The 24,464-nt window shown below is 42.1% G+C and overlaps 1 protein-coding gene across 5 annotated transcripts in view; it reads right to left on the bottom strand.

The window, feature by feature from the left end:
• SAMD3 (sterile alpha motif domain containing 3) overlaps positions 1-24,464 on the bottom strand; it is a 46,665-nt gene that overhangs the window by 10,401 nt on the left and 11,800 nt on the right. For all 5 annotated transcript variants that reach the window (XR_012586228.1, XM_074580742.1, XM_074580741.1 and 2 more), the window contains 4 exons: positions 19,581-19,766; positions 19,205-19,289; positions 13,153-13,320; positions 12,788-12,880 (listed from right to left, as the gene is read on the bottom strand). Coding sequence is in view for 4 of the 5 variants with exons in the window: in XM_074580742.1 (XP_074436843.1) it covers positions 12,788-12,880; positions 13,153-13,320; positions 19,205-19,289; positions 19,581-19,766 (532 nt within the window). In the remaining variant the exon portion in view is untranslated. The remainder of the gene's footprint in view (positions 1-12,787; positions 12,881-13,152; positions 13,321-19,204; positions 19,290-19,580; positions 19,767-24,464) is intronic.

Genomic DNA, 24,464 nt, shown 5'->3' with positions numbered 1-24,464 from the left:
ATTAGCTGATAATTGAAGGATGGATTTACTGCACCATTGCATATTTCCAGTTCCAACTGATTTAATGCAAGTGGTGCACGTTTGTCGGTCAAGAACAGAAGAGACCAATGGGACCTCACTGGTACATTAGAGATATCGTTAGGTTATACAGAGAGAAAATTAGGAAGGCAAAAGCCCAGCTGGAGCTCAACTTGGCCACTAACATTAAGGACAACAAAAAAAGCTTTTATAAATACATCAACAAAAAGAAAGCCAGGGAGAATCTCCATCCCTTACTGGATGCGTGGGGGAAAGTTGCAAACAATGACGAGGAGAAGGCTGAGATACTGAGTGCCTTCTTTGCCTCCATCTTCAATAGTCAGACCAGCTATCCCCAGGGTGTTCAGCCTCCTGAGCTGGAAGATAAGGATGGAGAGCAGAACAACCCACCCATAATCCAGGAGGAAGTAGTCAATGATCTGCTTCTGCACCTAGACGCACATAAGCCTACGGGGCCGGATGGGATTCACCCAAGAGTACTCAGGGAGCTGGCAGGAGAGCTCACCAAGCCTCTCTCCATCATTTATCAACAATCCTGGTCAACAAGGCAGGTGCCAGATGACTGGAGGGTGGCTAATGTGACGCCCATCTACAAGAAGGGTCGGAAGGAGGATCTGGGGAAATAGAGGCCTGTCAGCCTGACCTCGTACCAGGAAAGATCACGGAGAGGATCATCTTGAGTGAGCTCTCACGGCAAGTGCAGGGCAGCCAAGGGATCAGGGCCAGCCAGCATGGGTTTAGGAAAGGGAGGTCCTGCTTAACCAACCTGATCTCCTTCTATGACCATGTGACCCGCCTTCTGAATGCGGGGAAGGCTGTGGACATTGTCTATCTGGACTTTGGTAAGGCCTTTGACAGCGTCCCCCACAGCATTCTCCTGGAGAAGCTGGTGAATCATGACATAGACAAGTGTACTCTTCGCTGGGTTAAAAACTGGCTGGATGGCCGTGCCCAGCGAGTTGTGATTAATGGGGTGAAATCCTCTTGGCGGCCGGTCACCAGTGGTGTCCCTCAGGGCTCAGTTTTGGGGCCGGTTTTGTTTAATATCTTTATCAATGATCTGGATGAGGGGATTGAGAGCACCCTCAGTAAGTTTGCAGATGACACCAAGCTAGGTGGGAGTGTTGATCTGCTTGAGGGTAGGAAGGCTCTACAGAGGGACCTGGACAGGCTGGATCAGTGGGCCAAGGCCAATGGGATGAGGTTTAATAAGGCCAAGTGCCGGGTCCTGCATTTTGGTCACAATAACCCCAAGCAACGCTACAGGCTTGGGGAAGAGTGGCTGGAAAGCTGCGCGGCAGAAAAGGACCTGGGGGTGCTGGTGGACGGCCAGCTTAACATGAGCCAGCAGTGTGCCCAGGTGGCCAAGAAGGCCAACAGCATTCTGGCTTGTATCAGGAATAGCGTGGCCAGCAGGAGCAGGGAAGCGATCGTGCCTCTGTACTCGGCACTGGTGAGGCCTCAACTTGAGTGCTGTGTTCAGTTCTGGTCTCTGCTGTACAGGAGGGACATTGAAGTGCTGGAGCGTGTCCAGAGGAGAGCTACCAGGCTGGTGAGGGGTCTGGAGACCAGGTCATATGAGGAGAGGCTGAGGGAGCTGGGCATGTTTAGCTTGGAGAAGAGGAGGCTGAAGGGAGACCTCATTGCCCTCTACAACTACCTGAAAGGAGGTTGGAGAGAGGTGGGTGTTGGCCTCTTCTCCCAGGTGAATAATGACAGGACCAGAGGAAATGGTCTCAAGTTTGGATTAGATATTAGGAGGAATTACTTTACTGAAAGAGTGGTCAGGCACTGGAACAGCCTGCCCAGGGAGGTGGTTGAGTCGCCGTCCCTAGAGGTGTTTAAGAAATGTGTAGATTTGGCACTTCAGGGCATGCTCTAGTGGCAGAGATTGTAGGTTGTTTGGTTGGACTCGATGATCTTAAGGGTCCTTTCCAACCATGAAGATTCTGTGATTCTGTGATTAAGTCGAAGGGCAGTGACTGTCTTTAGCAGAACCAGTGTGGAATTAGAGAATAGTGAATTTAGATGTTTGTGGATGACTTGCTGTTTTCAGTCAACCTAGCTGAAAATGTAAAGGGCAAAAGCATTCTGATTTATGTTGTTCATTATTTCTAAGCACAGTTTCTTTCAAATAAAATCTGAAGGTTTTTGATAGAGCAAGAAAGTTTGGCAACACTTTAATTTTATGCAAATTATTTCCGACCTCAGGATTTATTAGATTCTAACATGAAAAGAAGTTTTTGCTTTTATTTAAAAAATGCCATGCTTGTAGGAGAACGTGTTCTGTGTTTAACTTGCTTTGTAACTCAATTTCCATTATCTTCAGCCCTTCTTCCTATTTCACAAATTTGCCTTTTTTCTAGTAAAGTGCAATAAATGAGTATTAATTCAGTTACACTAAATGCAGGATTGATTTAGAATGTTTTAATTTTCTCCTTTTAGTTTTCAGTTTGTGAACAGGTTGATTTTTAAGGTAAGTAGAAAGGTAACTGAGAGGTGGCTTTCTTTTGGAGGAAAGAAGTTACCTCAGTGGGACACCATTTTGCAATGTATTTTAAATTTTATTAGAGAATGAGTTCAAGTGTGATTTAAAATCTTTTATGGTTAACTTTAACATTGCTGGTGTGAACGGGAAGAATCTGGGTTTGGAAAGCTGGTTACTCAACTGGTCTATCAGCCTATTGCATGCTAATTTAGGGAGGACTCTAGATCCTCTCCACTTTAACCATCAAAGCAAGAAAGCTAGTGACAGCACAGCAATATTCCAGTAAAATTGTGACAATAAGGTTAAACTTCAGTTAATTCAATATACTGCAAAAAAGCAACCCTATCTAGACTGAGGCCAGGATTTCCTGTCTCAGTGTCTGAAGAAAAGAAGCCAAAGGTAACAGGTCAGCACGTGTGCAGGAGAAAACTAAAAAACAGCCTTTTTAAATGAGGAATCCTTCATTCTTGAGGCCACCCAAACTCCTCTGGCCAGATTTTCAGTTGTGTCACCAGCAACATCTGTTTCCCTTGCAATGATAAGGAGAATGTTAATTGGTGACCTTTAATTATTTTTTTACCTAGAATTTTGTCTTATTTGGCAATGTATATACTTAATTTATAAATAATTTATTTTTAAATGAATATTTTGATTTAAAACAAAAATAGTCTTGCTGTAAGAAACAAGAATTTACCTTCAATGCCTTTAAAAAATGAGCTGCCTTTTTGTCACAAGCTCCTGAGAAATAGTGCAGAAGAGAGAAAAAAGGTCAAAAGGATGCAGAAAGGAAGTGAATGAGGTAAGCAGAGGATATCCAGCACTTGTACGTCAGCGTAACCAAGACTTTGCCTGAGGGATGGTCCTGCCAAGGCTCTCAGCCCTTCTGTTGGACTCAGACGCAAAGGGTGACAGCAGTGCCCATGCCTGCAACCACCCTTAGCTTCTTGGCGTCTCAGATATCTGTCATTAAAGCCACTAGATCTATGAGCCACACAGGTTGTAGAGCTCTCTGCTCACACTCTGGATGTCTTTGGACAGTGACCTCCAGTTAATATTCACAGTTCTACTTGGAACCATCCACAAGTAGATTGTATTAAGATGCTCACGTAAAAGCAAGAAAACCTACATACATAAAACAACTAGACTCCAAATCCTTGATGTCTCCCATTTCCTGAAGCAAGAGGATAGTTAGTCATTTGGTTGGAGACAGACATTTAAATAAAGGTCAAATTCCTTAATGTCCTTTAGGTGGATCTGGATTTTCCCAAGATACAGCTAGAGTTTATATTACCATATTCTTGTAAAAAGCCTCAGCTAGTGGGGCACTTTTATTAGTCAGTGCCACAGCCAAGGAAGTGAAGCTGCTACGTCTCTTTGTGGGGAAGGAGGGAGCAATTCTTATGCATGATGTGTATCACCAAGGACTAAGCTTTCAGTTACTGTTGAAAGCCAGCATCATAAATCCTAAAAGTCATTAATGTCAACACCAAAGTAACATGACTGCCTAATCACGGAGTGATGAAAGCTCCTCTGGTGAGGCCAGCAGGCACCTCTTGCTCTTTACAAGGGTTTACGCCAGCTCCTGAATGGTAAATGCAGCCTAGCTGTTGCTAATGACAAAGACCAAGATCTCTTTTTTGAAGAATGGCAACAGGACCTACTGACTCCTCAGTTTGAGAGAGTGAATTCAAATAGACCAGTGGAGTTAAAGGGACGGATATGGGGACACTGTTGGCCTATTCACTGCCAACCACCACCCAGGGCCCATCTTCTTGCCACAGAGGGTGGGAGAGAACTGAGAAGGCATCACAATTTTGCCACTTCTCATGTCAAAACACTAAACACGATGACAGGCGAGGCAGCATGGGCAGACTGCTTTCATGTAAAATGAGCATGTAACCTACTGCAGGATCCACGCTGACTTGTACTCAAATGGGATGTTTAATCAAAGCAGGCTCTGCTTAACACATAATTACTCTTTGGAGCCAGGCAGACACTTTCAGAGCTAGACTTACATGCCAATGCTAACTGCAAACTTTCAAAGCCATATAAGTTAGTTTATTTCTGATCACAGCTGCCTCTGATTTGTACGCTGACAAACACACAGCATAAGAAAAACGGGTGAAATCTGTTTACCCCTACCAAAGGACAGCCCATATTTTCAAACTTTATGTTAACTTACACTTTTATGTTAACTTTATGTTAACTTAATGGAGATACTGAATGACATAAATAAGAAGGTGAAGCATAAGATGCACACCAGGAATCTGAGTTTAAAGCTTTTGCTTTGACTCTAAAAGCATTTTAAAACATTAGCTAAGCAACACCACACACTATGTATGCACATCAAAGCTTTAGTGGAAAAATGCCATTACAACAGTACAGCCATTGAATGATCATGCGTATGTGCACACTCATGTTCTGGCTGTGCAGACATTCAAGCGCTTGATTTGGAGACTTTTAATCTTAGAGGAACAGAGGCTGTCATCACCCCTGCTTCATCTGTGTACAGCCTTCACAGTATAGATGGTACCTAATGCTGTACCTGCCAATAGTGCCCCTCAACCACAGGACTGAGCCAAGAGAGTTTCTGCATCTCATGCACAAGCTGTTCATCCTTTGACAGTTTTACAGACTCATTTCATCAGATTCATTTTCCTTTTTCGGTTGCTGATGCTTTTTTTTTTTTTCACCACATTCCTCCCTTTTTCTCCAGCCATTGCCTCCCAAATCCTATTCTCTCCGGGCTCCTTGAAAACTTGTTTCAAGTTTCTAACTCCTGCAGTGGCATAATCTCATTGACAAACGTGATGTTAGTTATCACCTCAAAGAAAAGCATATCCCTAGGAAATGTCTCACTTGCCTAATTTACCTAAATGGAGGTAAAAGAAGACATCACTCAATCCTGACTCCTTCTTTCACCAGAAAAGACAATTTCTAGATCATGATAAGCATAAATCCAATGGGGTAAACTCCTGTGAAGCACCCCAAAGCAGCAACTTTTCCATCACCATTTTTCTCCTCACAATTAGCCCTAAGACCACCCCTAGAGGCCCAAGCAGTGTCCCAGCTTCAGTATCAGTATAACATGACAGAAGGTTGTGCAGTCTGAGGAAGGGTAAAGACAAAAGACAGCATGGATCATCTGCTTCATCCCATTAAATGGCTGGCTTCCTTCAACAATCAGCTCCCTTGTGCTGGCTGGTTCTGGGACTGTCTTCTGCCCTGAACCAGGTACTTTGTGCAGGTTAAGCCATCCAGGCCTCGCCATGAAATCTGCCTTTGGGCACCCGAGGTGATCTTAATATGGATTTTCGCCAAATTCAGGAGCCCATCACACAGCTTTTAAACAACCCTCCTCCTGTTTAAAGCTAGGAGGCCCATCCATTCTCTCTGAGACAAGCTCTCTCTCTGAGCCGCCGAGAAGCCTCTCAGCCTTACAGCAACAATGTTCTCAGCAGCTTCACTGCTCTTGTACTGCATGATACCACCGAAGCAAGCACATATGCTGCCCAGCTTCTACCTGGATGCCTCCTGGGCCAGAGGTCGTCTTCACAGAATCATAGAATCTTAGTGGTTGGAAGGGACCTTTGAGATCATCGAGTCCAACCACATAAAAAAAAAAAACAACAAAAAAACCAAAACACCACACAAAAAAAAAAGCACCCACCAACTAAACTCCACACCCACAACCCCACACACAACACCCCACCACAAATCAACAATCTTGGGCACTAGAGCATGCCCTGAAGAGCCGTGTCTACACATTTCTTAAACACCTCCAGGGATGGTGACTCCACCACCTCCCTGGGCAGGTTGTTCCAGTGCCTGACCACTCTTTCAATAAAGTAATTCTTCCTAATATCTAATCTAAATCTCCCTTGCCACAGCTTCATACCATTTCCTCTGGTCCTGTCATTATTCACCTGGGAGAAGAGGCCAACCCCTGCCTCTCTACAGTTTCCTTTCAGGTAGTTGTAGAGGGCAATGAGGTCTCCCCTCAGCCTCCTCTTCTCCAAACTAAACATGCCCGGTTCCCTCAGCCTCTCCACATATGACCTGGTCTCCAGACCCCTCACCAGCCTGGTAGCTCTCCTCTGGACACGCTCCAGCACTTCAATGTCCCTCTTGTACAGCAGAGCCCAGAACTGAACACAGCACTCGAGGTGAGGCCTCACCAGTGCCGAGTACAGAGGCACGATCACTTCCCTGCTCCTGCTGGCCACGCTATTCCTGATACAAGCCAGAATGCTGTTGGCCTGCTTGGCCACCTGGGCACACTGCTGGCTCATGTTAAGCCGGCCATCCACCAGCATCCCCAGGTCCTTTTCTGCCGCGCAGCTTTCCAGCCACTCTTCCCCAAGCCTGTAGCGTTGCTTGGGGTTATTGTGACCAAAATGCAGGACCCGGCACTTGGCCTTATTAAACATCATACTGTTGGCCTTGGCCCATTGATCCGACCTGTCTAGATCCCTCTGTAAAGCCTTCCTACCCTCAAGCAGATCAACACTCCCACCTAGTTTGGTGTCATCTGCAAACTTACTGAGGGTGCATTCAATCCCCTTGTCTAGATCATCAATAAAGATATTGAACAAGACTGGCTCCAAAACTGAGCCCTGAGGGACACCACTGGTGACCGGCCGCCAACCAGATTTTGCTCCATTAATCACAACTCGCTGGGCACGGCCATCCAGCCAGTTTTTATCCAGCGGAGGGTACACTCGTCTATGCCATGATTCTCCAGTTTCTCCAGGAGAATGCTGTGGGGGACGGTGTTGAAGGCCTTACCAAAGTCCAGGTAGACAACATCCACAGCCTTCCTCTCATCGAGAAAGCGGGTCACATGGTCATAGAAAGAGATCAAGTTGGTCAGGCAGGACCTCCCTTTCATAAACCCATGCTGGCTGGCCCTGATCCCTTGACTGCCCTTCCCTTGCCTTGAGAGCTCACTCAGGATGATCCTCTCCATGATCTTTCCCGGTACTGAGGTCAGGCTGACAGGCCTGTAGTTTCCGGGATCCTCCTTCCGGCCCTTCTTGTAGACGGGCGTCACATTGGCCACCCTCCAGTCATCCGGCACCTCTCCTGTTGACCAGGATTGTTGATAGATAATGGAGAGAGGCTTGGTGAGCTCTCCTGCCAGCTCCCTGAGAACCTTTGGGTGAATCCCATCCGGCCCCATAGATTTATGCGTGTCCAGGTGCATAAGTAAATCATTAACTACTTCCTCCTGGATTACAGGGGAGTTGTTCTGTTCTCCATTCTTATCTTCCAGCCCAAGAAGCTGAACACTCTGGGGATAGCTGGTCTGACTATTAAAGATGGAAGCAAAGAAGGCATTAAGTATCTCAGCCTTCTCCTCGTCCTTGGTTGCAAGGTTTCCCCCTGCATCCAGTAAGGGATGGACATTCTCTGTAACTCTCTTTTTGTTGATGTATTTATAGAAACTTTTTTTGTTGTCCCTTATATTAATTGCCAGGTTGAGTTCCAGCTGGGCTTTTGCCTTCCTGATTTTTTCTCTGTATGACCTAACACGATCTCTGTACTCCTCCTGAGTTGCCTGTCCCCTCTTCCAAAGGTGGTAAACCTTCCTTTTTCCCTTAAGTCCCGTCAAGAGCTCTTTGTTCATCCAGGCCGGCCATTTTCCCCGCCCTTTAATTGTGTGCCTCATGGGGACAGCCTGCTCCTGGGCCTTTAGGATTTCCCTCTTGAAGAGCGTCCAGCCTTCCCGGGCTCCTTTGTCTCTCAGGACTACCTCCCACGGGATTCTCCCAACCAGGGTTCTGAACAGGCTAAAGTCTGCCCACCGGAAGTCCAAGATGGAGGTTTTGCAAATCCTCTTGGCAGAGGATTTGCACATTCACCACTTTCAACATTGCTGCTTATCTTCCCTGTACAGGAACAGTATCAGCAGATGTCCAGTTTCATGAGTGTAAGTTTCTCCTCTTCTCCCAGTCACCAAGACACTTCTTATTTCTATCCCATAGACACAGAAAGGAGACGGCCTGATGGTGTCCCCTTTATAAATTGTTTTCATTATGTTATTTCCAGCTCTGCTGGGTGTGGCAAATATGCCCAGTTATCTGCAAACATCTACTGCTATCTTAACAGACATCTTGTCAGAGCCTAGTTCTCCTTTTCACACCTAACTCCAAATTTATGTGTGACAGCTTCAAAGAAGCCCTGATGACCTCACAAACAGGCTGTCACAGGATGTAAGAAATTGGAGGCATCAGACTGTACTCTCTCTCCACTTCTGTTTAGGATCATGAACTATTAACCATCTTCTAGCCTGTTGTATTCCCTTAAAATTCAGGTAACTTAAGATATCCTTGGATGGATCCTTTGCTGACAGGTTCTCATACAACAGTGTCATGGTTTAACCCCAGACGGCAGCTAGGACCACGTAGCTGCTTGCGCAGTTCTCCCCTTCCCCCCAGAAGGACAGGGAGAAGAGGGAGGGGAGAGGGAAAGGAAAAAGCCTCATGGGTTGAGGTAAATACAATTTAGTAGAACAATTAATAATAATAGACACAAGTCACTCTCACCACCCAGTGAACTGGTACCTTCCCAAGCAGTGATTGTGGATTCTTCCCCCGGCCAACCCCCATTTATATACTGAGCATGACGTCTATAGTACAGAATATTCCATTGGTCATTCTGTTGTTCTGCCTATGCTCCTTCTCAGCTTCTATGGGAAGCTGAAAATAGTCCTTGAAAAGCATAAACCTCACCTAGCAACAGCTAAAACAGTATGCATTATTGACATTCCTCTCACAGCAATCATTAGGAAGAAAGTTAATTCTTTCCCAGCTGAAACCAGGACAAATGGCTGGGATGGACTGAAGGAGCTTGATTCAGTTACACAGGTATAGCTATTCTGTGGCATTTGAGATGTCATAAGGGTATCCCAGAAATCTCTGGAAGTAGTGGAATATGACACAGGACCTATGGGAGACTCATGCCCTACTAGATTGGCCGGTGGAGCCATGCAGGATATCTGTGGGCATTTTTATATTGGTCTTCAGCTAACTGAATTGATTGTGAAGTCACACTTTCCATGGACAGCACCGTTCAAGACTGACAAGATTTCAGAACTTGGAAGTTCTGAAAGGGACAATTTGCTCTTTGGTCACCATCCCTGTGATGACTAAGCTAGTGTTTGAACCATATGTTTTCATCATATGGATGCCAATCACCAGTTCTAAGCACACTTCCCTCTCCGTCACTTTTTGCCTTTTGATAATCTTCTGGCCAAAGACGCACACTAGCAGTGTCCTATCTTCCTATTCCTCAGGGCTGCTCTCAGGCCATTCTAGGGCCCATCCTGTTACAACTGGCAGGAGGTGGTTTCTCTCATAGGCTGAAGGACCAAAGGACCATAAATCCAATAATTCCTTAGGGCAGAGGAAAAGTTTTATGATGCCCTTTTGATGCTAAAAAAAAGAATAAGGAAATCAGTCGGAACAATCAGTAATCCCACCCTGGATGCAGAGGGGAGACTGGCTTGCCTTTCTTATTTATTTTCACCCCTCTCATGGAAAGTACCTTCCATTTGCGGCAGATGAAGGTCATTATCATTACAAAGCATTCTCCACTGGATTACTGCAGCTCCAGGATATTTGCCTGACTATGGAAAAAGACTGAGGATTCTCACTCCATAGCCAGAAAATTTGTTAATTAATGAGGTTTTCCTTATCCCTCAGACATGGAGGCTCATATTAATGTCTATGTCAGGCACAGTCCAAGCTTCTTTCCAATGGCAGCTCAACCTGATGAATATTTGTAGGGAGCAGCATTTTCAGCAAAACCTCCTTCAGTGCCAGACACCTCCAGGCTGGATTTATGTGCTTACTTACCATCATTTTACAGCCCTGGACACTGCACTTGCTCAAGACCTTTACTGTGATGCTAGCCACTCTAAAATGAGTATACCCTTCAGTCTTGCCTGACTATAATGCTCTGTAATGAGGAACACATCAGCAGATGTTTTAAAGAAACTGGAGGAGAAAGCCAGCTGCTGCATCTGTAAGCAAGGGCCTGCAATGGGAGGCCAAGCAACACTCGTGGTGTGTTTGGAGGAGGAATGCCTGCTGGCAGGTAACGGGGCTTGGCCAGACCAAAGGGCAGACATCATCTGTGGCTCTGAGCGCATCCCAAAACAGCACAGGAAGCTTGTCCTGGCAAGCAACTGGTTTTTCACATGATGAAATAGAAAGAGTGGTTAAGGATTTTATTAGTAGCAATAGCTTTGTTATTCTTTTTATATAAAAACAAATGCCAGGTATACCAGTGAGGCATTTCCTATTGGTAAATAATCTTTTTATCAGTTTCATACCATTAACAATCCAAGATTTTACTGACACAAAGCACATTTGACAGAGTTACATCTTCCAACTATTCAGAAACTAAAGCTCAATATAGAAGTCAGCTGTGTGGCTGGTAAGTAGGTCATCTTTTGGGAACAGATGTGCTCTTCCGTCTGCACTGCTTGCCAGTTGGCTTTGACCTATAATGCCCTAAATGTCCTACTCTGTCTATCTAAGACAGAATTAGATGACACAAAGGGGCTAGGAATCCTTCACTAGTTATTCTCCAAAAGTCTCCTTAACCTGGAATTCATTCCCCATCCTTTTATCTTAAATAATCCTGATGTGTTGGCTTCTAGTCCACACAAGGCTGATCTGTGCTTTCAGACTTGGAAAAGGGATGAAGGCAAGAGGACCTGGCTAATGATAATTTGAATATAATTTGGTTTGCCTGTGGTATTGGCTTCTTGACCGAATATTTATTTTTTGAGGCTAAGACTCTTTGTTTAAGAGTTTAAATTTATCACAAAGTAGTCAGTGACAAGGACTGGCAGAAAGGGGCCTTTATGCATATTCTTAAATATACAAAATGAAAAACCCCATACTGCATTTGTTTAAACAAATATCTTTTTCAGCTGTGCACGTTTGTAGTGACATGATTTAGGATGTCAGAGCTAGCCATACCTGCTTGCAATATAGAAACATTTAAAACTAAGAAAGTTACAATTCCCTCAATTGTTTGGGACTCATTCTTAAGCCTTAATAGGCTCCACAAGTGTTAATTCTTGCATTTATATTTATATTTTATTTATATATATATGTTCAGAATACGGGAGAAATGAGAGAAAGAAAAGAAAAGTTGTTCAGGGATACTCAGCATCCTCTCACCTCCTTCCAGCTTAATCCTTATTTGCTCACAACATTAGGGCTAGCAGAAAATGCCCAGGACTTTAGAAGAGATGGAACATACTTTCTTCTTCAATTTCTAAAGCGAACAAGGGATGACCAGTGAAGGCCTTGGGCAACGCAGTTAAAAAGAGTGGTGCTTCCTAGTTTACAGACACACAGAGCAGTGCAGTTACATCTTCTCTGTAGGAAAAAATAAGTTGAGCAGGTTGAGCAGGCATTCCCTACAGGATCACTTCTCAACTAGTTGACGTGACAAAAAAGGCCTACATTTGCCCTTTCCAAGCATTAGCAGATAAACGATGACTAACTCTTAATGCATATGCAAAACTAGAAGCCTGTCATTTCTCCTTTAGCTCATGCAAGACTGTTTATTGTTTTGAACCCAAATTAAAGGTTTCTTACTTCACACATTCTGCATCTTTCAACTAAAGCAGGCAAAAAGAGGGAGCTATTCATTCCTGCAGACAATAACCAAAAGGCAATAAACAGAAATTACTGAAGTGTCAAAAAAAAAACCAAACCCAACCCAAAAACAACAAACCAAAATCACATATCTGCTTTTTGGGTAGAAAACCACAGCTACCTTCAAACACAAGAACAATGTATGCAGAAATGCATCTAGTAAACCACTCTTTCTCCCCTAAAGACACGTGTCTGGTAAACAGCAGGACAGACATATGCAAACTAAAGTAAAATATCTGCTTACGTATCTTCTTTGTCACATTCTTACAATCGTTTAAATTTTACCACATTTTAATTGCAGCACTGAAGGAAGTGTGAGGAGCGTTGGCAAAGCATAACTGGAACCTTAATGTATTTATGAAAGTGAATAAATTAATTAGTGTGCTTCAAACACGTACTGGACAGTGCTGGCTCTCTGAATTCTCTAACTAAAGGGAAGTACAGCAACTGCATGCATACATTTATAAGCGTCCCTATGTATATCACACAGCAACACAAACAGCTTTTATATATCAAAGTGCAATGTGACAGGAGGATATGACCATTTGCTACCAGCTCAAATATCTCTTTGCATTCTTACCTGGACAGAGGTTTCAGGGCCTAGACATAAGCCTCTACTGTTTTTCACTCTAGCTGGAGGTGTATAACCTAAAGCAGAATGGGAATATTGTAGCTAAAAGAAAAAAACAGACAGAATTTTATGTCCAATTGGCAACAACTCCAAATGACAACAAATGAATAAGGCATCCAGCATCAGGTTTAGCTCCTCTATTGATACTTAGCTCTCCAGGAACGGAAAAAAAAGTCAAGGGTGTGGCTATAGGACAAAGTCTATACAAAATTAGTTTAAATAGGATGAGATCACTTCATTCTCCTCTTTACTGGCTGGTGGCCTGACCGTCAGCAGAGGACCTGAAAGACTCAGTTGAACACCAAACATCTTACCTCTGCCTGCACCTGGACATCATCAGGTTTGTTTTCAGCAAATGAAGATTTCCTGGTCTGTCCTCGCCTGTGGCCAAACTTGCATTTGTTCCTCAGGACTTGCTCATCATCTTCAATGGGTCTCCGCACATATTTGAAGCGATCTTTAAGGGCCCGTTTCCATAGCAACTGCATGTGGGAGAAACCAATAATCTGTCATTACCAGTATCTTTCAAGAATTTGCCCCATTCCTAAAGCAGGTCACTTCATTTTATCTAACTCTATTTTATAAAAAAGTTTTTGCCACTAAGCAGAAAAAGACTCATAGGGTGGCATCAGCATATTGGTGGCTTCAGGACGAAAGGAAACACACACACCTGGGGTATATGACTCTACGGCAACCAAACATCAGGGCCACTGGCACTGGTGTGGTTCATTAAGGATGACAGTAATCGAACCTAAGGGTTAGATTTATCCAATATAACCAGGGCTGTCAGTGAAACTGAGTTTGCGTTCCTTTTCTCAGCTCTTGCTTTGGGATACTCCATTCACGATATCCGGTCATGAAACTACACAGTGAATCAGATCAGCTCACTGATGCCACAGAAAACTAATGGGGAGTTCTTTTGAGTGGATTACTCTTCCTCTACTTCTGACAGCATCTGACTGGTTGTGCAGTTGTATGATTATTATATCTAACACAAGGGAGCGGGAAAGACACAGTGGGATGCTGCCTTTTTCAAGGAGCCTACAGTTACACTTGATCGAGTGTATTATTAAGCTGAATTCAAAATTGCTGAATTAGGAGAATCATTTAAGTAGATCCTAGCATTTGCGAGACTAAATACAGGTTTCTAAATTAGGTTTCTAAATACATTTACAATTCTGGCCCTATGCATTTACATTTTGATGTAAATACCCTGTATTTACATCATGTGTAAATGTAGACATGTATAAATACCCTGTCTAGCAAAACTTACTTGGAACGCAGTTATTTTAAGGCTGCTAAGAAACAAGCAAACAAAAAACCTTAGCTTAACACTTCTCTGAAGTGTTCAACAGATGTTAAAATACATTAAAACATGATCATCCCAGAATATATTAGCAGCTGGCAATTTAAATATCCCCTTAGTTGAGTTTTGCACAGTTTCTTTCTTTTGAAAACCTTTGTTTGGCTAGAAGACATTTTCGCTTATTCTTCCACATGAAAGAATATGCTGACACCTATACAGAGCTTTAAATATCCCTCAAAGTTCAAAACATTCAGCTTTCTCATCCTCCTGTCCTCAGATAAATTTAGAGTTTTAACTAAATCTATTTCTGTAATAGGATTCTCATAAGCTTAGCCAAGTCCCTTCTCACATACCTATTTCATGAATGAGACTGTGAGCACATAAATTTATGTGGTTTCCCTAGCGGGTAATGCAGCTTCTGAAAAGGATGCTTTTGTTACCATTTATGAGATGACAACTTTATTTTCTATTAATTCCCCTGCCCCCTCTCCCCCTCAAAATGAAGCCCAAACCAACCCAGGAAGGTTTACAATGCTTGTAAGGGAGCAGAAGGATTAGTCTGTGTCTTTCTGACATAGGAGGGAAAGGATTACACGCAGATTAAAAGCAGGAATTTACTAGTGAATAATCATTTTGTGCGCAGCAGTTACATAAATCAGGCATGTCAGCACTGGCATCGCGGGTTTCGCCGGCATCACGGCACCACTCGGCAGCCCCCAGCTCGAGGGAACTGCTTACGCAAAGCCCACTGGCAACTTGTGCGGATGAGAGAGCCCTCTCTTTTCCTTCCCCGTGCAAGGTTTTCTTGAAACCATACAATATTCAACATGTTGGCTGAAGTGAAATGAAATAAGGGCAGCGACTCGTTCCAAATGGCTGGTTGTAACCCTCGTAAAAGGAATAAATACAAATAGAGTAGTATCTTGTAAGTGGTAAAGAAACAGTGTCATGCCAATTTTCTTTTGAGGGCTCTGACTATGACCTGGGCTTTTCTGTATAAACTATTTGTCTGCTACTACTTACAAATGTTACATTGGTTACATTATACATCAGAAATCTAATAATCTATTTCATGATTAAATTAAGATTTATTTTTTTAAAATGTTGTATATGTTAGGTTAGAATAATGTTGTTCTTTAAGTAGAAGGAAACATCGTGGGGAAAATTCCTTAAGTAATCACTTTAAGCACTTTTTTTCCAAAAGCTAATCTTGGAATGGGGTGAGGAAATTAATTGCATTCCAAGTGCTCCATAGACCTCTTAAATGAGTTCTGCCTTTAGCATAAAATGGTTTTTTTTCTTATTTAGAATTTCAGAGATTTCTTTCTTAATTACTGCTTCTAGAATGACCTAGTAATAACCTTCTTTTAAAATTCATAATACATAAGCGGCTTGTTCGTAACCTTATTTGTAAACTTACTCATTTAGGATCATTATAATCATCTTGACTACATTGCATTGGATATCTTTTGCAAAAGGAATGATGGCACAGAAGCGTATTTTCCCCTACTACAAAATTAAATGGGAAACCCTTTAACCAAGAAAATAGAATTATGGCTAATCTACTAATAAATCTTGAAAAACTGAACCTTTAATGACCTCTCATTGCAACAGTATGAGATGGAAAATATTAGAATAAGTTTCTACATAATGCACACATTGTTTAAATTACTTGTTTAAAATAGTTTGGAGTTGTAAATAAAAGCTGTCCAGTATTTTGAGAAAAAAAACCAAACACACACACACACACATAAAAACAACAAAACCCCAAACAACTAAAAAATGGCATTTTCAAAGTTTCGCAAGTAAATTTTTTCCTGCCATGAAAATACTGGTGTGAATTTAGGCACTCTTAGGTTTGTTTTTTTGTTGTTGTTCCTCTATGTTTTCTAGCAGATCTTTCCAATTTTCCAAGCCATTTCATTTCCATGAAAATGTTGCAACAGAAGTGCTGACATTTCCAATTCAAAGTTTCTCCAAGTTTTTCGTTACATCCAGTTCTTTATGTTCTGATTTTCTGTTTTTGGTCAGAAGAAAAAGCTAACTCTGGAATGTCAAGATCTCTCAGGGGGTGAACATTCCCTTCTCTCAGCCAGAAAGCTCGACCACCTGCTCCTGCCCACCCAGGCCACCCACAGGCATGCATACTTGCCGTGGAACAGATTCACTTGCCAGAACAGTTTCCACTGCATCCTTCCAGCAGCCAATACACATCCATTTCTGGTGAAGGGCTCCAAATCCATAAGACTCGTGAGTTAAAAATAAAATCCCACCACTGACAGACCTTCTCACGGCATCCCATTAAGAACTATTGCAGCCAACTGGAGACCCCAGCAGACGCGCTGGTTGCTCCTCCACCCCAAAGGGTAAGCAATTGCTTTCCTTTTAAGCATGAATTTAGAGTTTAACTGAATCTAGGAACCGAGACATAGCACAGCAATAAATAAAGAGGAATAAATTAACATCATTAACAATACAGTGAGATAGAGCATTTTGCACAGCCAAAAGGAAAACACTTGATGGTAGAAGTGAGCTCCAGCACTCCAGAGGGAACGCAAGACTTAGTGCTCCAAAGTATGCCCAGCCCTTTTGTTTTATGAAATGGATGCGACTATTTCTTTTTCCTGTGACTTTGACAAGAAATAAAAAGTCTGAGTGCTTGAAAACATGTTTGTTGGTATTCTAAATAAAGTCAAATAACTTTAACCAGTTCTGGAAACCATTATTCTCTGAGGCCTGCCCAGTTGAATTGCCACGTTCAGTGTGGCCATTTCTCCAGCCTTATAACACACCAAAAAGAGGGGGTCTCTTAGACACCAACACCTGCGCACAGGTGGTCACCCGAGGGTCCCTTTGGAGTCCACAGAAAGAAACAAGAACTTCCATAGCGCTATTCCTCTCTTCCCAATGTAGGCACCAAAAACATATTATATGACCTGCAGCTCCAGAAGTTTATATATATATTATTTAATAACTAATGTAACTAGTATTTTTACTTCAAGTACTACTCATGTTACAGTTTTCCTTCTCTAAATTTAGCTATCAGTCCCCAAATAAACAGTTTTTTGCTTTACTTCTGAATTATTTATTTATGATAGTTTTCCTGAATACTTTCAATGTACTAGTCAAAAATTGTAATAACTGTCTAATTATTACAGATAAACAAGTTTAAGGGATTCAAAACCTCTCAGTAAGTAATATTTTACAACTTACAAGACCTATGATTCAATACTGTTAACAGGAACAACAAGCAGTAATTCTTATTGTCCCGTGTTAGCCTGAGGCAATTTTAAAAGAAAAGCCTACAAAAACTTCTCTTTTTTTGAGCTGCCAAAGACACTTTTTCTGAGAAAATATGAAAGAATGGTGGTTAGCCAATTTTTTTGTTGTTGTTCATTTGTTTCTTAAAGCTACATGAATTCGGTTTTTACTGCAAGCCTCATGTTAAGTAGCCGTGCATATGTTGTAGGGTTTGTTTTCAGCTTTTGCTGTCGTAACACACAACCATCTCAGATGAAGAAAAAAGAAGTATTTATAGACTTTATGATCGTGAAGGAAGAACAGAATGTCTAACAGTAGGGCCAATAAAAATAGTAATTCTTCCTCATCTCCTCCTCCAAACTCAAGTATACAGACATACACCTTAGTGCCTTTTTTCCTCCCTCAAGCAATGGGGAGGGGCTGGCTCAGGAGCAAACTGCTAATTCCAGCTTCCTCACGGTGGTTTCTTCCAGATATGCTTTCTAGTAAGCATGAGAGAAATAACAAAAGATAAGCAACAACTCTGAAGTCTCTGCCCCATCACATAACTTCTGCCAGCACCAATTCCGGGACTGATCTGGGAAGCAATGAGCCATTTCCCAAAGAATGGAGTTAGGAATAGTTTCGCTCAGTCTATGGTCCTCCTGCAATGAAAGCCCCTTGAAAACCTAGCTTAAGAACCTCTGTTTAAAAACAGTTTTAAGAAGGTAAAGGCTGTAAAAAGGTCTTCGGACCCACCCGGAACGTCATTCCAGCTCCCCTTCACAAAGGGAGCCAGATGAAGCCATAGCGTTACCCAGGACCCTGGCCGGGGACCCCACTGGGGTATTCAGAGAGGAATCCTGATTGAAAATAAGGGTGGACTGTTGCGCTCTGATCCTTCTGCTCCCTCTTTCCTCTCTGAGATGTGTTTGTTTTCTTTAGTCCCTTCCCTCCTACAAAACCCTGGCTCAGGGGAGAACTAGAATAGCCATTCCTTAATCCTCTTTTTTTTTTTTTATTCTCAAAATTATTTTGCTTTCTGCAGTAACTGCACATGAGATATATATTTATATATGTTTAAAGTTAACAATCCCCACTGAGTCTCACAAGCTTTTACAAGATGCTATAAAAGTATCACATGGCAAAGCAATGATGTGAAGTCAAAAGGTGAACACTGTCCTCTGGGAGTACAGATATGCATTCTGGGTCACAAGAGTGAAAAAATGTAGTTCAAATTTAAGTCATCGCCTTCCACTGCTTTCTGTTATATCCCCACTGGGATCCCAACCAGGGCTTTTAATTTTATTTTTTTTTTTAATTAGGCCTAGATTTCTGACATACCTAACCCAGTAGTATTACTGCATGCTGTAGCTAGATACCTAACACACAAGCGATCCTAGTGCATTGCAAGAGCATCAGGCATATGTCACTCCTCATACAAACAATTTTCTAAAGGCTTGGCTTCTTTGTTTTCCAAAATAAAAATAAGTCGCCTTTGCTTAAAATTATCTTTTGGGAAAAATCAATCCAGAAAGAAACTGTACCCAACAAGCAACCAGGGTCTTCATGTACAGGTCTGCGTGATCTCACAGTGGCTTTGAGGAATGGCTGTAACTGGATTGATCTTCAATTAATATAATGAAATAAGAATATGGTTTGCCAAAGATGTCAAAGTGAAGCTTACAGCTCTGAATAGAGCCCGTATATAAGAAATTGATATTGATTTCCTCTGCACTAGGTTATTTTCTTGTGATTGATTCTGTGAAAAAAGACCCCACCCATTTTTCCCAAGACGAAGGACTCTCTACAATACTTACAAAGCCATTCCCATCTTCATCAAGGAAGGGGTATGCCTGCAGCAGAGCATTGACAACAATGTTATATTGCTGGCTGTTCGGGTACCTGTGCACACAAGATGGAGATGTAAAAGAAATACTTGGTATTCTAGACAGCATTAGACACTGTCTGGAGTCTATACATTAAACTGATTATTTCCAAGACTATCGATTCCCCTCCAAATAACAAAGGGAGCAGCTTCAAGGTTTGCATTAAGTCTTCCTGTTGGCTTCCACAGCCGTCAACTTCCTCTATTTAAGCAAGCATATTAAAGAGAATGGCTTTATACTAATTTGAAAGTTTACTTCTGCAGCCAGTTGGTGATGCCCTCAAATAAATCTAAGAGTGTTTACTCACAGTGATCCTTCTAAGTATTTTGTCATGTCCGCTTGTAAAAATTCAATAATCCTTATTCTCATACTGTGATCGGGGCATTTTTTCTCCGCCAGTAGGCACTTGACATCATAAGGGAAGTCTGGCAAAGCATAAGAACTTGTCCACTGCAACGTCTTGTATCTTGCAAAAAATGATTTCAGATTTTTTCTGTAAAAGAAAAGATTATGTTATCATGATCACGTTGTTCTATGTGAATGCAGGCAAGAAGGAAAGAAAAATACAAGCAAAACTTCAACACAAAGGAAAATTATTGCTACAGAAATTCAAGGCTTGCTCTCTTGGTTCCGACATAAAGAATACCCACGAAAGCTGCAATCAAAACATATGCGGTTGAAACCAGATGTCAATTGTGAAATGTTTTAATCAGCGGATGCTAGAAGGTGGTCACTAACTGAAAGCAGAAGGCAGAGGGGACGAAGTCACTGGGGACTTGCTACTGTTGCAAAATAACTTTGTCATCATTTATAATGTGTTTCCTACCAGTTCTGCTAACTTACTTGTGAAAGCAAGCTGAACAGCTTAATTTAATAAAATACTATACACTACATTAGCTAAGGCTGTCCTCCCAAAGGCAAAGCGGCGAAGGGATGAAGGCAGTTATCATCAGCACATGGCTCGAAACACCGTAAGAACCCACAGCTCCGGTCCCAAGAAGACCATTTACGGATGTCACACCCCAGCTGGGGTGAGCCTGAGACAGTGTATCACTGCTGGCTACCCAAGTGCGTCTCGCCTCCAGAGAGCCTGCCAAAGCCTAATTCTGAAGGAACATAAGGAAACGTAAATATAAATTGAGCTGGAGCTCAATCAAGAGCCATCTAAAAGGAGAAGCGGCTCTGGCAGCCCTAGACAGCTTCCCAGTCATAGTAGTCCAGACCAACCAAGCAATTTCAAATGAGAGGTGCCAAAGACATCTAAATAGTCCTGTTATGTATGTGGTATTGCTTGCTTTAATTTAAATTGCTCTCTGCAATTTGGAAACAGCTAGCAGACTTTTAGAAGAATTTTTTAAATAAAATGCTATCATTTTAGGTGACAAATGCAGATGCTTATATGGTATAAAAATAGAGATATCTCTATCTGATTTAATTATCTGCACTCCCTTTATATTCACTGAGGAGACATAAGCACCACTGAAGGATGACAGAACAACTAGAAGACATCTAAATCAGACCAGATGTTCTCTCTCATTTATTCCTCTCCACTAATTATGAAGGAAATTAAGATAGCTGCCACAGTTGTTGAAATCTATACTGTATATATCTCAAGTTAGGAACCCCCCAATTGGTAGGTGAAAGCTCCCACACAGAGACAAGCGGCTGGACTAGGCATGCTCCGGTGTCCCTTCCAAGCTGCACTAGCTTTTGAGTCTTGAGAGTTACAGAGGGAAATACTGCTAGACTTTAGTCCAGCCAACATACACAAGTCTCCACTCCCAAAGGTCTCTACAGTCTCCTATAAACAAGAGCTAGGCATATAAATGAGAGTTGTGAAGCATTTTAGCAAGGTCTTTGTTGAGAGGTTTTGCTATCCAGCCTCTTTCAAATAAGGATGTAAAAAAAAGAACCCACAGTAACCAATATCTTTAGGTTAGCAAAATCAACTGCAATACCAATGGATGAGCATTTGCAATAGGTTAATTAATACCACTTTGAAAGATTACTATATATCTAGGAGGCAGATTATTTTGGGCCCCTATAGCATTAGTTGTAGCCACAATGCCTTCTTATGTAGATTAGCTTATAACTCTTATAACCTTGTTGACCTGGTTATGCTGCCACACCATCTTGGTGTCTTTTAATGTAGATTGGTAGCTTTCAGACTGGTAAAAGCTCTACAGCCATGATATAACTTTACGAACCCCAGCACTACTGCAAATTGCGATGCAATGCTGAAAAAAGGAAAAAGATATTTTTAAAAAATTGGCTACTGTCATCTGATCCTCGTAGGTATATTAACAGTAGTAGCAGTACTCATAGCACTACCATTTTCCCATGCAAAACAGGTACAAAATGGCCAGCACTGCTACCTCTCCAAGCTCACCGGATTTCATGGGACACAGATGGTTAACAGTAGATGCAAACGGTAGTGAGTTCCTATTAGTACTTTGCAGTCGCAAAAGGAGGAAAAGCTGTGTGAGAAGTGACAAACATATCCACACAGACACATTCATGTCCTTTTTTGGTGATAAATTAATACACAAATGGGAAAATAAAACCCAACCCAGACTCTGAAATCACTTGGAAATCCCTCCTATGCAAATAAAGTGCAGATGTTCAATGTTGCATCAACAAGGAGCCTGTAAGTTTGAATCCTGTACTTTCACAAACTTCACTGAAGAATGTGATGTAGCAGGCAGGCAGCAAGTTACTACATACTATTTTCCCCGTGCTATTATTTAAACTGGCTCAAAAAACATACATAAGTTTAAAACGCGCAGTAATTTGTAGCTGAGCAGCACTGATATTCCTGTTGTTGCTAATACCAGTGATGCTGAATTTCCATTTTGAAAATTGGAATGGTTTAGCAGATTCAGTTCAGGCAAACTGAACCGTACTCATTTCCTTGAGGAAAATAAAATTTTCTTGGAGTTGGGATAGCTAATAGCCATGGAGAAATGGTAACTCTCCCCTCCACCAGTCCCTTCACATTTGCCAGTACAACAAAAACACTCCAAATTCCATTTCTCTTCAGCCTTACTCAAAACAGAAAATACTTGCTGTCCAAGCAAGATCCAAAATTTCCTTTAGTCTCCGCAGTGCAATAGATTAAATATTTTACTAGCTTTTCTTGAAATCATTGCTGTTTGGCAGTCGTGTTAAATATGAGCAGTAATATTTTACAATGAAATACAGGTTTGCTTGAAAAGAGACAATTTCACACTAGACTTTTTATCCCCTGAAAGGCTCATGTGCAAACTTGTTTAACTAAAAGAACAGTTGAGATAAACTGTATGTGCACTGGGATTTATGCATATAGCCAGGACCTTCCTTGATTGTGGAAAACAGCATGACAGTTAAGAGATTTAGGCACAAACAAATATAGCCTGTTTCTAGCCATCCCTCTCTGGTCTTCTAGCTAATCTGAGACACGGATCCCAAAATACAAATTTCTACATATTTTCTTTTGTCTCAATTCTTAAGACAGTTGATGCTGCGGCTAAATCAATCCGATGGCTAGCTGCTGCCAAATGTCAGCCCCCTCTTCCTCCCCACTGTCACATGTCTCTACTCCTTTCTTACTTGTACTGGGAAGCCTCTAAGCCTGCAGCAAGTTTCTTCTAGGAGCTACAGGGATGAAATTCTTCATTTGTCTTCTTGGTTTAGTTTTCTCACTGTTCAGGTCCTCAAAGCAGCTTGCCATGAGGTGAAACAAATACCAGTAAAGACGAAGCAAGCTGGTCTCTATGTTAGCTGCAATACGGAACTGCACCCTGAGAAGCATATCATCAGCAAGGACACAACTAATCACACAGCTTTTGACCACTCAGCTTTCATAGGTGACCACTTGACTTACTGTACTGTCACGGCGCTGTTTCACACAGCTATTTTGTTCTTTGGCTCCGTTACAGCCTCACGCTGCTCACGCACAGCATGTTTAGTGAGACACGAAACTATAAAGTAACATTATTTTGGGAGGAGCTGTTTTTCTCCTTCATCTGGCAAAACACCTGGAAAACCCCCAAAATAAAACAAAACAAACCCTGCCCAAACCCCACCTGTTCAAATTATATAACCCCTGGGATCCCTATCTTGTTTTACTGACAAAAAGACAAAGATTTTACACACTTGCAGCATTGCCCAGTTCACTCGATGAAGGTTTTAGGCTGCGCTGGGGTGAAGAGTGGTGAGTGAACGCAGCATCATGGTCTCCAAGCTCAGTGTCCCATGCAACCTCACGCAGAATGACAGAGCTGACTGAATTAGCCGTAACAAGTCAGTAAAAATAACCTTCTCATCAATATAGACAGCTCAATCAAGATAGCTGTGCAAAATGCAGTAGATTCCTAGAAACAGGTTCAAATTCTAGAGCACATGATTTTGTCAGTTTTAAAATTCTGAGCATACTGGTAAGAAGGATCAGTTTCCTGCATTTATTTAGTTCACTTAAGGAAAAAAGCATCTTGAAGGCCAACTGAGCACATGCATAAACAGGCTGTGTGCCATATGCTTTTCTTATTGTCTACTTTACTAAAGTCTGTGAGCCTACGGTACTCATTGCTACATCTGGTGTCAGCCCAGGTCCCAGTAACTCCGAGGACATCACAACTGAGCAGAACCTTGATGACATCAATGAGTTTCCACATTCAGCACTTCCAGATACAACTCAGCACATGGGTGAAGGCTCAATAGATTCCCTTTTTTCACAAGTGAAGGTCTTGCCTCTCACATGTCTACACCAAACATCATCAAGAGACTCCTGTCGGTAGATTTGTAGGCTGGAAGAAAAAGTCCACACCTACAAAGCCAAGGAAGAAACAGAAGAGAAAAGAAAACCTGAAACTTGTGGATGTGACGGAAGGAAAAGTCTGCAGCTGTAGAAAATGCTCATTTTCCCATAACTCACGTATAATATGCTTTCAACTGTATGACAATATTTAAGGTTGTAAAGGTTGTTTCCATCAAAAGGGAGAAATGATGTCAGATGATGAAGTGTCAAAAGAAACTCTTTTCCCCCTCTGAATAGTAGGCTAAAATAGGGCTCTCTCTTCTATTCACAGGTCCAAGATCTGTGCCTGAAAGATCCTCATGCTATTCTCTTCATGTGCTTCACTGCCATTTCCTGCTTTCCAGCACAAATGCACAGTTTCCCAGTTATTCCCTAGAGATGGGGATTTGCAGCCTA

Source organism: Larus michahellis, chromosome 3 (assembly GCF_964199755.1).
Source record: "Larus michahellis chromosome 3, bLarMic1.1, whole genome shotgun sequence".
Lineage (NCBI taxonomy): Eukaryota > Metazoa > Chordata > Aves > Charadriiformes > Laridae > Larus > Larus michahellis.
Note: the sequence above shows the minus strand (reverse complement) of the source record. Positions and strands in the feature narration are given on the sequence as shown.